Source organism: Dermacentor silvarum, chromosome 2 (assembly GCF_013339745.2).
Source record: "Dermacentor silvarum isolate Dsil-2018 chromosome 2, BIME_Dsil_1.4, whole genome shotgun sequence".
NCBI classification, from domain to species: domain Eukaryota; kingdom Metazoa; phylum Arthropoda; class Arachnida; order Ixodida; family Ixodidae; genus Dermacentor; species Dermacentor silvarum.
In genome coordinates this window covers 205951751-205966220 of record NC_051155.1, presented here as the reverse complement: position 1 = coordinate 205966220, position 14470 = coordinate 205951751, and the positions used below count along the sequence as shown (strand labels likewise).

The following is a 14470-nucleotide window of genomic DNA, read 5'->3' as shown; positions in this document are numbered from 1 at the left end:
ACTAGAAGGTGTTGCAAGTTTGTAAGAAACATGAGATCAAGTATCAAGTAATATATTTTCAGAATCATAAATGACCGAAAAAATTATGACTACCTAAAAGAACTTGGGAAAATTAGTATGGATTTCTGGAATTTGGGGGTTAACGAGTTAAGACTCGCTGCTACTTAAATCATGTCAACAATTGCAAATAGTGTTGCATGCTACTAACGTAAATGCACATTCAGTACGGTCACTCGGAGAGGATATGATGAACACTCATTAATATCACAATTGAAGCCATGTTGTGTCAATTCCAGCTTGGTGGCCTAGTGGATTTCGTGGTCTGCTGCGGACTGCTAGAGTGTCGATTCAATTCCTAGCTTCTACAGCCACATGCAATTTGGGTTGGAATGCCAAATGTGTGTGCACTTATATTTAATTGCACATTAAAGAGCTCCATGTGTTTAAACTAATACACTCTTCCACTACGGCTTCCCTTGTAAACCACAATGCAGCTTTTGAACGTAAAACTTTGTTGATCATAATGTGTCAGCATGTCCTGACACACATTTTAGGATATCCCTAATGTGGTTGACAACACAGCCTATCATGTCGCAACTTTACAGCAGACATTATGATGTGCTTATATTGAGGAGGGAGTAACTGAAGACCCTGTCATGCAATTGTATTTATTTGTTTGGTGTGTCCACTAATATAAATGAAAGATTTGGTTATTGCTATAGCTCTCAACACAGCATTGCATGTGGAACATTCTGGTGCAACTATGGGGCATTGTCCATGAAATGAGGTGCAAGATGCTTTTTCATCATTCATGCAGTGTCTTTACAGTGACAAAGTGTGGGTATGATTGAAGAGTGTCCAGTTTGAGGTAGGCTGCTGGCTGCTGCATCGGGCTGCCTTTATAATTGCTTCTGGTCAGTGGTCCAAGCCATCTTTCTTGCTTTCGGATTGTCCTGGGTTGTTTTGCTGCTCCAAGTTCAAGGCAGCTGCCCTCGCCGTCCCCTTTAACATTGATTGTAGGGTGTTCAGGGGCTTCACTTGTCGGTAGTAGGCGTGCACTCGACGTGTGTAGTGACTCTGCGACAGCATAAATTTGAGACGTGAGGCTTGAGACTCTACAAGAGCTCAATACTGCACAACATTTTTTGGGGGGCTTGAATGAAAATAAATGTTTGTGAGAAATACAAATCCAATTTTTGTGCCTACATAATATTACTGATGGTGGGCATCGCAGAGTGTGCGATACATGTAACCTAGTAGCCTAATTAATTAATCATATTACCTGCCATGGTGGCATAGTGGCTTTGGCATTGCGCTGCTAAGCCTGAGGGCATGGGATCAAAACCCAGCTGCGGCGGTTGCTTTTCGATGGGGTCAAAATGCAGTATCGCCGTATACCGGGCATTGGGTGCACGTTAAAGAACCCTAGGTGGTCAAAATTATTCCAGAGTCCCTCACTATGGCGTGCCTCCTAATCACAGCATGTTTTCGGCATGTAAAACCCCAGAATTGAATTGAAATAATCAAATGGTTATTATAAGCTTTAAGACACATGTTGTTGTTCTATTTGAAAATTGGCTTTATTTTTCTCATACAACAAAATTAGGGAAAGGACCACAGACTAAAAGCTACAAAAGTGTAGCCTGAATGTGCCTGAGGCCTGACAGTTGGAGTTAAAAACAAGAAATAATGTGTTTATTCACTTAAACAAATACACTTGTAAGCTTCCAAAATGTAGCAGAACTAGGCAGTCCAGCTTAATCACAACTTTGACATCTAAATTAACCACTGAATAACAAATACTGAATAATTTTTTAAATATTCGGTGCACATATAGTAAGCAAACAGTACATTAAATACTTTCCAACAGCCAGAAATGCAGCATTTAATTAATTACATTTATCTAAGGAACAGGATACGGTCAAGAATGAATAGCATGGCAAGAGTACAGCAGGCCCCGCAACATTACACAATAGTTAACACACTAGAGAGAGAGAGAGAGATTCAACTTTTATTGGTGCCAGCAATCGCACTAGAGCAAATGAGTGCATAATCTAATGACAAATGAAAATGTCAGCAAAGAAGAACATAGAAACTCTTTTACTTCACTGAAGCTAGTGAAAGTACAATTCAATTTTAATTTATTAAAATATATGGAACAGGAAAGTCACGGCTTCTTTTCTTATAACTAGTATAAACACATGGTACAACAGATTTCTCTATGTAATGGAGAGGGCGGACTTTATCTTTCGTAAATTTAAATATACCCGAAAATATTTCTTATGTAACACAGGTAGTCCTAATCTCAGTTTCGCAGACGCGTCGAAGCGAGAGGCTGACGAAGCGTTCGCTCGCCGATTCCGGTGCTTTTCATGATATATTGTCTTCCCACTGCGGGCGACACTATCAGCAAGGGCGAGGGCGAGTGGACGCGAAAGCGCGGCTTTACTTCGTACCGCCGATGTGAACATATCATCGATACGACTTGAAACCATATATCTTTCGTCGCCGACTCTAAAATTCAACAAATGATTTTTTTTCTCATTCAAATTTGCGTTTTGAGATTGCCCGATAAATCGGAAAATATTGCGGCCCCTTTCATGTAATAAAAATCCATAGGAGACTACTTATTTGCATAAAAGATCGAACTCCTAATAAAGAAATTTCGCTATAACGAAACAAATTGCCCATTTTACCGACTTCGTTATATCGAGGTTTAACTGTATATAAAACACTGGTGCCGACTTGTAAGCATATCAAAATGTTGCATAATAGAATAATGATTATCGCCTTGGAATTTAGTACCGCACTCAAGATTGGTGGCAATAATCTGTAGGATTTTGTCTGAAGTGTTCCATTTATTCTGGGGTGCTAGAAAGTAGATTGTGGTATCGCTTTATTATAGATGCCTTCAAACAGCAGTGGGGTGGATAGCACTGCGCAATCCAGCCAAATCCAGCGCTACCACTGCGCAACCGCGGCCCCTCCTGTCACGTGCTTGTGCACACCCCGCCACTTGCTCCGCCGAGGATGTACCTCCCTACATCGCCGAAGGCCGTTTTGATGCTATCGCGTCAAAACCTTTGCGATAGGACGTATATCATGCACTATTATAGGATATCGACCAAGGAGGCTTAAAAAATTTACCACCGTTCCACTCCGTGAAGATGGTCGAACAGCGAAGCTGTGTTAGTTACACCGAGTGTTACATGTGCATATATGTGTTGCACGTGATGCAATTGCGTAAACACAAGTAAACACAGATCTACAACAGGAACTTATATTGATACGTTGCGAGGCGAGAAGAGGCAGCGACTTCTGACGTTACTCGACGAGTGTCCAGTTCTCTGGTCGAAACCTGCCGAGCCGCCGCCAGAGGCATCGGCTGCAGTCACAGACACCGCGCGCGTTCGGCGCGAACGCGGTGAACCGCGGACGGCGTCGGCAGCAGCTCTACGCGGTGCGCGTTATCCGAAAGGGCGCGCCGCGCAGGATCGGTTATCGCTTCTCCGCCTCGCGCCCAGCTCTGCCTCTGATTGGTCGTCTCCTCCCCCAGCATGCCCCTCCTCCTCTGCTGGTCACGTGACCTGCGTGACGCCGGACAGACGGCGTAGGGTCGACTAAGAACAGCTTCGCTGGTAAATAAATTACTCCATCTCCCGCTAAAGGGAACCATGTGTGGATGCGAAGGAGCAGGGAGATGGTTAGCTTGAGCGAGAGATGGTTTCGCGGCAGCGGCCCGAGCGCTCATCGCGGCGCTGCACAGGAAAGAGAATGAGGCGCGCGCTCCGTCATTTTCATAGCGAGGAATTACCGTGGCGCCCCCAGCGGAGCATGCAGCTGTTGCACCACCTGTCGTGTGCGCCGCTCCGGATTCCTAGAGGAGAGAGAGGGGAGGGGACGCGCATGCGCTGTGGGGGTGTGAGATGCGGGCGCCGCTCCGTACAGTAGAGGATTCCTAGAGGAGAGAAAGGGGGGAGCGTAGGAGAGCAGAGAGAGGGGAGGGGACGCGCATGCGCTGTGGGGGTGTGGGACGCCGCGGGAGGGGCGAACAAAGCCCCCGCCATAGGCTGCTTCGCATCTAAAAAAATTACAGCGAAGCTGTTAAGGGCTAGTTCTCCCAGGATTGTGTCCGCGTGTAGAAATAGACTATCATCATAAGCATTTAGGTTTCATGGGCGTGGTGGTTTGGCTCGATGCGCGTGGCGGTTTCCCGCCTGTTATGCCTTAGCACAGTTGTCAAAACGGATGACTAACATGACTGATAGCCCATGACATTAATTACATCACATGCTCGTCAGTTACGTCACGATTAACCATACTAAAATCACGTGTGGCGCATATTCGCATCGGATATGCGGTTATGAATGAACCAGGGACAAGAAAGAAGGAAAAAAGGAAAGAAAGAATTTTTTGGTGTTTTGGCGCTGAATTAAAAAAAAAAAAACCTCGTTGGGATCGACACTCACGCCTCTGATTAGGGCCTCCGGGATCGACCCTTGTTACAAGCTGTTACAAACCACTTGCCTCCTGTACCTACAGTCACTGCCCTGAAAAGAGATGACCGTAGTTTTCCGTGCCACATGCAGGAAGACGACAGATGTCCTCCCCTTGACCAATTGATAAGATCGTCTGGCTGTATAATTCACACGAATTTGTAGGCGATAACAAACGCAATATAACGTCGGCACAGCGGTGAGACTTTTCCACATATCTTATGTGCGACGGAAACTACACAAATTTGATTTCTTTTCATTCGGACACGTTCCGTTCAAACATATGCTCGCGGGGTGCCCCGCAACTCTTGCCAGCCTCCCGGACGAATGGACACAATGGGAAAAAAGAATCCAAAGCCCATCGCTTCAAGATCAACTAAGGGCTGTCCAGAGGGCCCATGATGTCGCTGAAGGGCTTGGCTTGACAGTGCCAACGTGGGAGCGGCCCGCCTCGCCTTAAGTCGATCCTGCGGACCTCTTTGAATAAAGTTTTCACACACACACGTTCCTTTGGCGCGACTAACTGTACATGTCGATGCGTTCAGTCTCATTTACACGTGATCCTAACAAACTTCTCAGTGCGCAACGCCCGCGCGTATTGTGTGAACCGCGAAATCTTATGCAACTTCTCATGATTTCGAAATGCTGACTTATGTAAGCTTCATGCTGATAAGGCTCCAGCCTCCCCCCCCCCTCTAAATTTTTTTTCGCGCTGGCATGCACCGCCGACCAAAACAACCACCGGCGCCGGGAATCATTCTGGATTTTGTCTACAATGTCTTTTTCACGCTCGACAAGGCATTTCGGCACCAACATTGCGAACTCGGCCTGGATTTCATGGCAACGCCCTTGCACCTGGTGTCTCATAACGCAAGGAGCTCCGCCCGAGCACAAACTTTCAAGGGCTTTTCGATAGCGAGCGGGCGCGTTGCGTCATCATTGTTGCGGCATTTCGCAGCGACCGCGGAATCTACGGAGCGCGTGGATTTCAATTCCGAAACTTTATGGGTATACAGTTCTCATAAACTTCTGACGCGAAAGGTGCACTGTCATTTCCAAAGGCGTGCTTTAGATTTTCAATTCTGGAACTTTATGGGTTTCATGTTCTTATAAACTTCGGCCAGCATGCGCGCACTGGAGCCCTCGTGTCCAAGCCATTCCGGAAATGGAAGCACGCGCTCGCAAACTTCCACACACACGAAAATACTAAATATCACCGAGACTGTCAGCTGGCAGCTGATAATTTTCTACGAACATTTTCAGGAAGCACGCCCAATGTGATCGATAAGCTGGATCAGGGCAGGTAATGTAAAATAAGAGAAAACATAAGAAAGTTAACGGCCTTATATTGAGGCAGTTCTTTTTTGCCGGCGACAAGGTCTGGCTCTCCATGGCCATAGGGACAGTGGTCCTATGGATTTAAGCAACGCCCTCGCTGAAAATACTGGTATTTTCAGATCGCTTCTTCGCATGCGAGCTGATTGTGGACATACATATCTGAATAACCATTTGGAAGGTTGCCCCAGTAATGCCTCGTATTTAAGCCCAGATGTACGAAACCAAATTATAGAAATTTGTGGTGAAATTATCAAAGAAATCCTAGATGCAAATAGAAACGCTGCAGGCTGCTTATCCATACTTGCTGACGAAACGATGGGTATTGCTGGAATCGAACAGCTTAACGTTTGTGCAAGGTACTTAAACAAGGATGCCAACGGCATCGAAGGAGTGTTTTTAGGTTTTAGCATCGGAATAGATGCCCTGTCTCATGCGACTGCAGGTTCTATGTAAATGCATGTGTACAAACTTCTGCAGATTCTAGTCACCCTTTCAGTGACCACTGCAAGCGCAGAGAGAATATTTTTTAACATGGGATTACTAAAAATCTGCTCGCGCTCTACTATGTCTGAAGAACACATGGTTAGGCTGGAGCTTCTGTACGCCAACAGAGCCGTCGGCATCAACGTGTCCGAAGTCATTGACCGCTTCGCTAAACTTCCCCGCCGAGTGAAGTTTGTCCTTTAGATTGCGAAGCAGCAAAGATCATTGCAAGTAAAAAGCTCTGTTCCTTTAGGTTCATAAACTCGTAATTATGAAAACATATGACTGTTCATTAGCTTCTAAAACCGCAGAAACTTCCCCGTTTATTCTAACAGCATCATGATCAAAATTATCTTGAGAATACGAAAATTACAAAGGACATCAATAACCAATTTTGACCGACCTTGCTCAGTGAAAGCCCAGCCCAACAAACACACTAGGATAAACAAAAAACATGCGTTGCCCAATAAACACACTAGGATATTGGGTAGTTCAACTTGCCGCAATATCTGCGGCTTTTGTTTGACCTTTTCTTTCCTTTCTATAGCTACCTGATTTTACTTCTTTTTTGAACCGAAGCAATACCCTTGTTTAATTTTGGGGGCATAATATTTGTTGCCGCTCTACAGGCAGCTAAATTACAGATTTTCATACTGATTTCTGCATTATTCCTCTATTCTTCTACCCATATCGTGCTGTCGCGACCGCCGCATGGCCCAAGTATACATATAACGATTTCTGCGATCATATAGTTTTGCTCTTGCCTGGATCGTCTGTCTTTCTATGCATAAATAAGCTTACTATCTGTGACATGCGCAACATGTTTATTTGTCTTGTTTGACGCAATATATACAGTGACGTTTGTTTAAATACGTAGATTTATTCGAGACTTATACGTAAATGTAAATATCTTGTTGCGAGGTGTTGTGTATACAAGCAGTGAACTTTGTTTCCAGCGACACTTCTTTGTCCTTTATTAAGTTGCATCTTCGCATTTGTATATTCCATTCTATCTTCGCATTTCTAATGTATATTTTGAAGAACTCCTGCTTTTATTGCGATAGCAATTATATGGACACTCAAAAGCAGATTTCTGCCGTCGGCGTCGCCGTCGCCGTCGCCGTGAGGTTCCGTATGACGTCAATGGAGATGAAATCGTCGCCGCGCGCCGAAGGCTGTATGTGCGAGTGAAAGGGCGCGAGGGACGCGCGCTTTCACGGGGAGTGAGCGCATGGCGGAGAACAAACGCGCGTTCAACGCTGTGCTCCCTTAAGGGCTGCAGAAGTAGGCGTCTCTTTCCTCCTCTACAATCACCATATATGTAGAGCAAACGTGCCTTCTTCCGACGCGCGACAGGCCGTGGGGGAGGGGGGGGGAGGGAAGGGAGGCGACATTTAGCTGCGGCACCAAGTGCTTATTTATATCAGAGGCTCCGGCAACAGTCACCAACGCCGCACGCATTTTGAGCGAACATGGGCAAAACGCCGACGGCGTCGACAACAGTTCTGCGTGTTGCCGGTGCTGCTGCATGTCCAAGTTTATACAGCTGATAAAGCTGCTATCATTACTCCGTATAGCTCTCTTCAAATTTGCTATCGCAATTGATGCTTCGCCTTTAAGGTGAAACTGCGACAACTTTTTATATGTACTCACTGTTGTGACTATAATCTCGGTGTAATTACAATACACGACCGGTAAAACCTGCTCCCGCGCAATCTATATTGCAACGAAAGACAGCGTCATTGAGGTTTTTCTCTGGCTGTTGCATATGAACAAAAATGTAAACAAGGTTCTTGAATGACAAAGATTCATCAAAATATTTGTCCTCAACTTGTTCTTTTCATGGCCTTTACGTTTTAACAGCGAAGCTGTTTACTTGATGACAAAGATTAATCAAAATATTTGTCCTCAATTTTCTTTCATGGCCTTTACGTTTAACAGCGAAGTGTTAAGCCCGCGTAATTTGTGGTGCGTTAGCCCTGGTTAGCATGGCAACCCGCGGGAGGAGGAGAACCGTTCTACTCCTCGCAGCTCCCTGACTTCACGACCCCTGCCTTATTCTCTCCGCGGCCGCTGAGCAGGAGAAAAAAAAAAAAAAAAAAAAAAAAAAAAAAAAAAAAGCGAGAGCTTGCACTAGGCCGCGCAAAGCTCAAGAGACAGCGAAGCTGGCCGATTGATATCGAGCAGCTAGCCTCCAACGCGTTCGGCGTCGCAAGCAGCAGCGTTCTTGGCACTGCGCCAACCTTGGTTATAGCCTGCCTACGTTTGTGGCATGCCAGGAACGCTGTCGCTCGTTGGCGCCGACGCGTCCAGCGTTAGTCACGCGAAATGTCGCCAACGCGTTCGGCGTCGGCAAGCGACAGCGTTCTTGACAATGTACTAAACTTGGTTAGCCTGCCTGCGTTTGTGGCATGCCAGGAGCGCTGTCGGTCGTAGGCGCCCACGCGTCCAGCGCTACTCACGCGAAATGTCGTGAAAGGGAAGATACCTCCAAAAATGATCGCTCGAGAATACCTTCCTACATGCGTAGTTAAGTTAAACCAAGTTAAGACCTAGCAGCAACCAAGTCCATACCAGCAGTAGCAGCCAATAAGCTTCGCTGTGCCTAAGCTTTGCGCGACCGAGTGCAAACTTGCCAGATTTTTTTATTGCGATAGCAATTATATGGACACTTCAACCGGATTTCTGCCGTCGGCGTCGCCGTCGGCGTCGCCGTGAGGTTCCGTATAGATAAAATCTTCGCCGCGCGCCGTATGCCCCAGAGGCAGCGTGCGGGGACGCGCGCTATCACGGAGAGCGAACGCACTCAATCTCCCACGCGCAAGCAAGGAAGCGGAAAGCCAGCGCCGAAGGGAGCAGGGGGGGGGGGGGGGGCACTTCTCTGCCAACAACCGCGCTCGTCGCTCGTCCGCACAGTCTCTTATCTCTCCCACGCGCAAGCAAGGAAGCGGGAAGCCAGCGCCGGAAGGAGCGGGGGGGGGGGGGGGGCGCACTTATACGCTGCCAACAACCGCGCTCGTCGTTCGTTCGACCGCACCGTCTCTTATCTCCACACGGCTCTGACCTTGATGCGCATTCGCCGCTCAGTTTCCGTTGAAGCGATAGACCGCACGTACCTTCGCCCGCTGCCAGCGTTTTGACAGTCGTTGGCTGCAGTCATTCAGTGTGATCTATTCATGTTTGTGCGCGCTCACACCACGCCAGATTATTTTTTCATATCAGCTGCATGCACTGCTTTGCTGGTTTCGAACTGATATAGTTCTAAAGTTCGTGTGATTTTTCTGTACTTAATAAATAGACGAAAAAAAAAACGCGGAAACATTGATATCAGTTATTTCAGCCCCAATTTTGGGGACATAAGACTATATTCTTTTATGAAAAAATGCATATTTTACTTGACAGTGCGTAGCGTTCGATAATTTGTTTGTAGCTTCTAATATATACAATGGTATTGACAATGGCAATGCAGTTATTATTCATGTATTTGATGCCTCGACAAATTATATAAGGCGGCGGCCGCGCTGAAACGTGAGCCCCCCCCCCCCCCCCCCCCCTCGAACAACTTATCTGGCTACGCCACTGATGGTATGGTTTATCGACTCGCGTAATATTTCTGAAAGCATGTATGCTTACGCAGAAATATTACGCCAGTTTGTTTTGTTGCAGGCATGTATACTTACCTTAATCATCAGGGCGACAATTATTAGTAACAGCCAGCGGATAATCACTGTGAACTGAAATAAAAGCCGGAAGGTATAAGCAGTAATGAGGCTAAATCTCGGAGCAATTGGCGCATATGTAAATGACATATTATGGAGAACAAGAACGTCATAACTCACATTTTCCCTGGTGACCTTCCAGGTGAGAGCGCCAATTACCAGCATACATTTGAGTGATATGCAGAAGCTGTTCCACCAAGTGAACAGGCGCATCGCCACCCGGCAGTTCTGCGCAGTAAACAAGCTGCAGATTCCGCCAAATGTTTAAGTGGCACTAGTGCGACAAGATCGTAACACGTTACGTTTTTGATCGTATAGTAATAATGCCACCAAGAAACGAGTGTTGGCTTAACTGACTTACGTAATGTGCTGGTGAACAGTTTATACCAACGTGCAATGAAGACAAAAAGAAAAAAAAACATGCAGGTCCAACGCACATTTAGGAATCTGTGTGTAGCGAAGCTTTCGGAAGTGGTTAATCAAATGCTTTAAATTCGTCCATTTCATTTTAGCGTCCTTGCAGTAAACTGTCGCGCGCGCATGTGTCTCGCGCACCCATGCTATAGGCAATGTTACGTATACGCGGCGATCATCTCAAATAACTAGTTAGCGGTGGTACGATAGAAGTATAGTGTGAGAAGATGCTGGCACAAGTACGTATAGTGTGGTCAAAACCTTCGGTTCCTTTCCTGATCGAGTGGCTATCGCATTGCGTTTGTTTGCCCTATTTTTAACCTTTCATGGGACTGTGTGGCATGGGTTCGTTTGCATTTGTTTTTCGTGTATTTGTCTAAATGCAATGTAAATGTTCACTAGACATTACTTATGTTTTCATGCAATAAATAAAATGGAAAGTGTTAGTGCAAATGGCCTAATGGTTAGAGCTCAGGCTGCTGTGCTGGAGGGGTGACCGAGGTTCGATCCCACCATCGGGAACGTAATTAAAATTTTCTTTTTCGTTTTTAAAGTGTGGGCTATTGGCAAGACTGCAGCACCCAACAGCCACGGTGAGGAAAGTCCGGTAGGTTTCGCATTAAGAAGGTTAAGACAAACATCTGCAATTTTGTGCAACCCCTCCTGAAAATCGCATATCAAATACAGCGTCAGCTCTGCCTGCGCGTGTCCGCATTGGCTACCGAGACGTGGCGCTATTATTTCCGATCTTAATTCTAGTGCCCTTCTCAAGACTAGTACCGAAACGTACAGCTGTTAAACAACACTCTAACCACGGTAAACAAAGGTGCCAATTTTGCATTTTATACGTAACTGGTGCTAGTTGCATTAAAGGGGTCGAGACACCAAGTGATGAGGCTATAAAAAGCCCACTGTATACGAAACTCTGTATGCAAAACACTCAACATGAAGTGTTGGACACAGCAAACGTTTAAAATAAATTTTAATTCGCTTCCAAAGAGTGCCTAAATGCTCTTTCGCGATTGACACCGATCGACGTACACCGTCGGTGTGTTGGAAGCGTAACGAAAATTTTAGTGACGTCATACCACATTAGAGTGACGTACAATGAGCGGTGACCCGCAACCCCGGGCAAGCATAGAGAGCCTCGAGCATAGATCTATGTTCGAGCCGCATCGGACGCAGACGTAGAGTCGGAATCGGAGCTGCCGCAGCTAGCCATGACAACTGTGGGCGTAGTTTTGTTTGCCTGCGCTGGTACAGAACTTGTGTACGAGAGCAGACGATGCAGCAGTGCGTGCGTCACAGCTTTGTGGGACCACGTGACCAAGCTTCCTGGACAGTGACATCACTGTCCAACTCGGCGCCCGGAAACCAAAACCGAAACTCGTTCACAATAATACGATATTAAATTATTACAAATTATTACAAAAATATTATTAGACAATAAATTACACGAAGTAAGTTTCGTAGTTCTAGATCTAGATAAAGGACTGTAAACATTTGCTTCGCAACTAAACAACAGTGGTGTCGGGCGCCGAAAGACGTGAACAGATTTCACTCTACGACCGCGAGCATCGGCTGCCACAACGCTGGTGTGATGAGCGCCGGAGCAGGCAGCTCGTGCTTGTCCCAAAGCGGACATTTCGCGCAGCCGCTCACTTCACCATTTAAATTTTGCAACATCTCCAATACTCAGATTGCGTGATCTGCAATACTAGGAGCACATGAAGCCACCAGCCATCACGACTCGCCCTTGCATCGCAGCAGATGCGCTCGGCCGCGCGGCCAGACTATAGTCGGGTACAACTTAAGAAGACAGGAGAGGCCCCGCCCAGATGACCGAAGCGCAGCAGCCGATTTCCTCCGCGACTAAAGAAATAGCCCCGCTGACGCGACTCGCCCCGGCTTGAAGCGCAGGCTGCCATGTTCTCCGTCGGCGGGGAGACCGGCCGTCCGGCTCATGACGCAAGACTTTAGTGCGCGACCATTGGTGGAGGCTCGTATCCGCCTTTGAGGGGGCAAATGCTGCTGCCTTCTAAAGTTGTACCCGACTATAGAGGAGGAGACGTGCGTTCTCCTCCTCTAGCGTGGCCGTCGGGCAGCTCGGGCTCATTCACGTGACTTCCGGCGTGGGCAAGCCACCATCCCATTCGGACTGTCCTCGCATGCTCGCCCTGGCACATGCTCGCCCTGGCACATGCAGCATATCATGCGACCTCCAACACACACGGCCACGTGATCGCTGCGCGGGGGAAGCGTATGCGCTCGGCCGATGGCCGTGTGGGCTGCGCGTACACCGTCGCATCGAGAACAGCACGGCGGCGCCAGCAGCGAAACGACAACAATGCCTTTTATGTATACGCCACGACGTGGCTGCCGCGCCTCTGACGCGGAATAAACGCTGAGGGAATTTCAAATCTAGAGTGCAGCGGAAAACACCCCCCAAATTAAATACTCCCCTCCCTCCTAAACAAATTCCCTGCTACGTCACTGACAACCATCTGATTCGCGACGCGAGGTGTTGGGAAGCAAGCACCCTACTTGTACTCTTTCGTTTGTGTGAAAGCGAAGCGAACATTATATGCACACACGTGACTCATGGGTGGTTGGTTGACTGGTTGGTTGACCGTCGGCCCAATAGAAATCAGTATCGTATAAAAGTGAGATGGACAAATACGGGTTGATCATTTCTAAGTTCTACGGATTTTTTAAAAAAAATCGCTTATGGCAGATAGCATAATTATTGTCCCTGATCTGGAGTATTCGAAGAGGCGGACGTTACTAGCACGAGAAATTGAAACACATTCAACTAATTGCCGAAAATTTGTTAATTAACTTCTTAATAAATTACTGCACATATTGTAATTTACGAATTGTGGCCGGTGAGTTTGCAAGACGTCTCCTCTTTCAATGAATTTCCAGGATGACATCAGTTTCGAGATATGATTTTCGAAAGTGTGGGACGAAATACGTGAACGTTCTATTTAGTTTCTTGCTTCAATGCACAAAATAGCGTTTTGTTAAAAAAAGTAAGTGGAACAACAGTGCATTTTTACGGCGACTTTAATGGCGCATATCTCCAAACTGTTGTCATTCTGGAAATACATTCTAATTGGATACGCCTGGCAAACTCACCAGCTGCAATTCGTAAATTACAATATGTCCCGTAAAATAATTAATTAAAAAGTTAAATAGTGATTTTTTGTTAATTTGTTGAGTATATGCTTTGATTTCTTGTGCAAATAATGCCCGCCTCTCCAAACAATCCAGCATAAAGACTATAGAATGATGGCATCTGTAACAGGCTATTTTTAAAGATCCCACTCTGTTTCTGATGCGTGTTAACTAACCTTTACAGCGTTCGTCGGTTGGAGGTCTACTTACATCTTCAATTCCGACGAGAAGGAAGAGGTCCGTGAGGATGCTTATGCAGGTGATCATCATTCCGGACACAGCGACTATGAAAATTTCTGGAAAAGACAAACAAACATTCCACTGATATATCAATGGCCTGTCGGTGCACTGATCCTACAGATTTACCTGTTGACGTGCAATCTATGGCATTTAGCTTCAGGTGAACTGCTGCGTCGTCACTTTTGAGGATGATAAGCAGGCATGTCATCAGCGCTATTGTATGTATAGTCTGGAAAGAATAAAAAAAAAAGGAAAGTAATTATAGTGCCGGTGGGACCAAAATTCTTCGCAAGTGATTAGTTCTCAGCAAGAATTCAGTGAGTAAGAAAAACGTGATAAGAAATCGCGACTTAGAGTTGAAGGGCACAAGGTATATAGTATTGGAGGCAGGAACTATCAGTCACGAATGATAGCTGTCGCATTGGTTTTTAACCAATCAGCATCTCGATTCCGCGTTCACGTTTCAATCCCTCTGTATTGCGCACTGGTTCTTGTTGATTTATTTCTTGATCTATATTTGTTTCTTAACGGCGTACTCTACTTCCAAAAAAAAAAAAAAAGGCATAGATCGTCCTTTAGACTTTCAGTTGAAAGACAACAAAT

At 46.2% G+C, this 14470-nt stretch overlaps 1 protein-coding gene across 1 annotated transcript; it reads right to left on the bottom strand.

Moving 5' to 3' along the window:
* Nucleotides 1-761: 761 nt before the first annotated feature.
* Nucleotides 762-14079, bottom strand: LOC125943283 (uncharacterized). Its single transcript, XM_049662196.1, has 4 exons — nucleotides 13994-14079; nucleotides 13838-13923; nucleotides 9998-10264; nucleotides 762-1077 (listed from the first exon to the last, which is right to left on the bottom strand). Exons 1-4 carry the CDS (start codon nucleotides 14073-14075, stop codon nucleotides 916-918), a joined length of 597 nt encoding a protein of 198 aa, XP_049518153.1. The 5' UTR covers nucleotides 14076-14079; the 3' UTR covers nucleotides 762-915.
* Nucleotides 14080-14470: the final 391 nt, after the last annotated feature.

Coding starts and splice junctions, on each gene's coding strand:
- LOC125943283 (XM_049662196.1), bottom strand. CDS start 14,075: ATGACATGCCTGCTTATCATCCTCAAAAGTGACGACGCAGCAGTTCAC. Junction 13,924..13,993: donor CATAGATTGCACGTCAACAG/GTAAATCTGTAG, acceptor TGTCTTTTCCAG/AAATTTTCATAGTCGCTGTG. Junction 10,265..13,837: donor TTCTCGTCGGAATTGAAGAT/GTAAGTAGACCT, acceptor TTTACTGCGCAG/AACTGCCGGGTGGCGATGCG.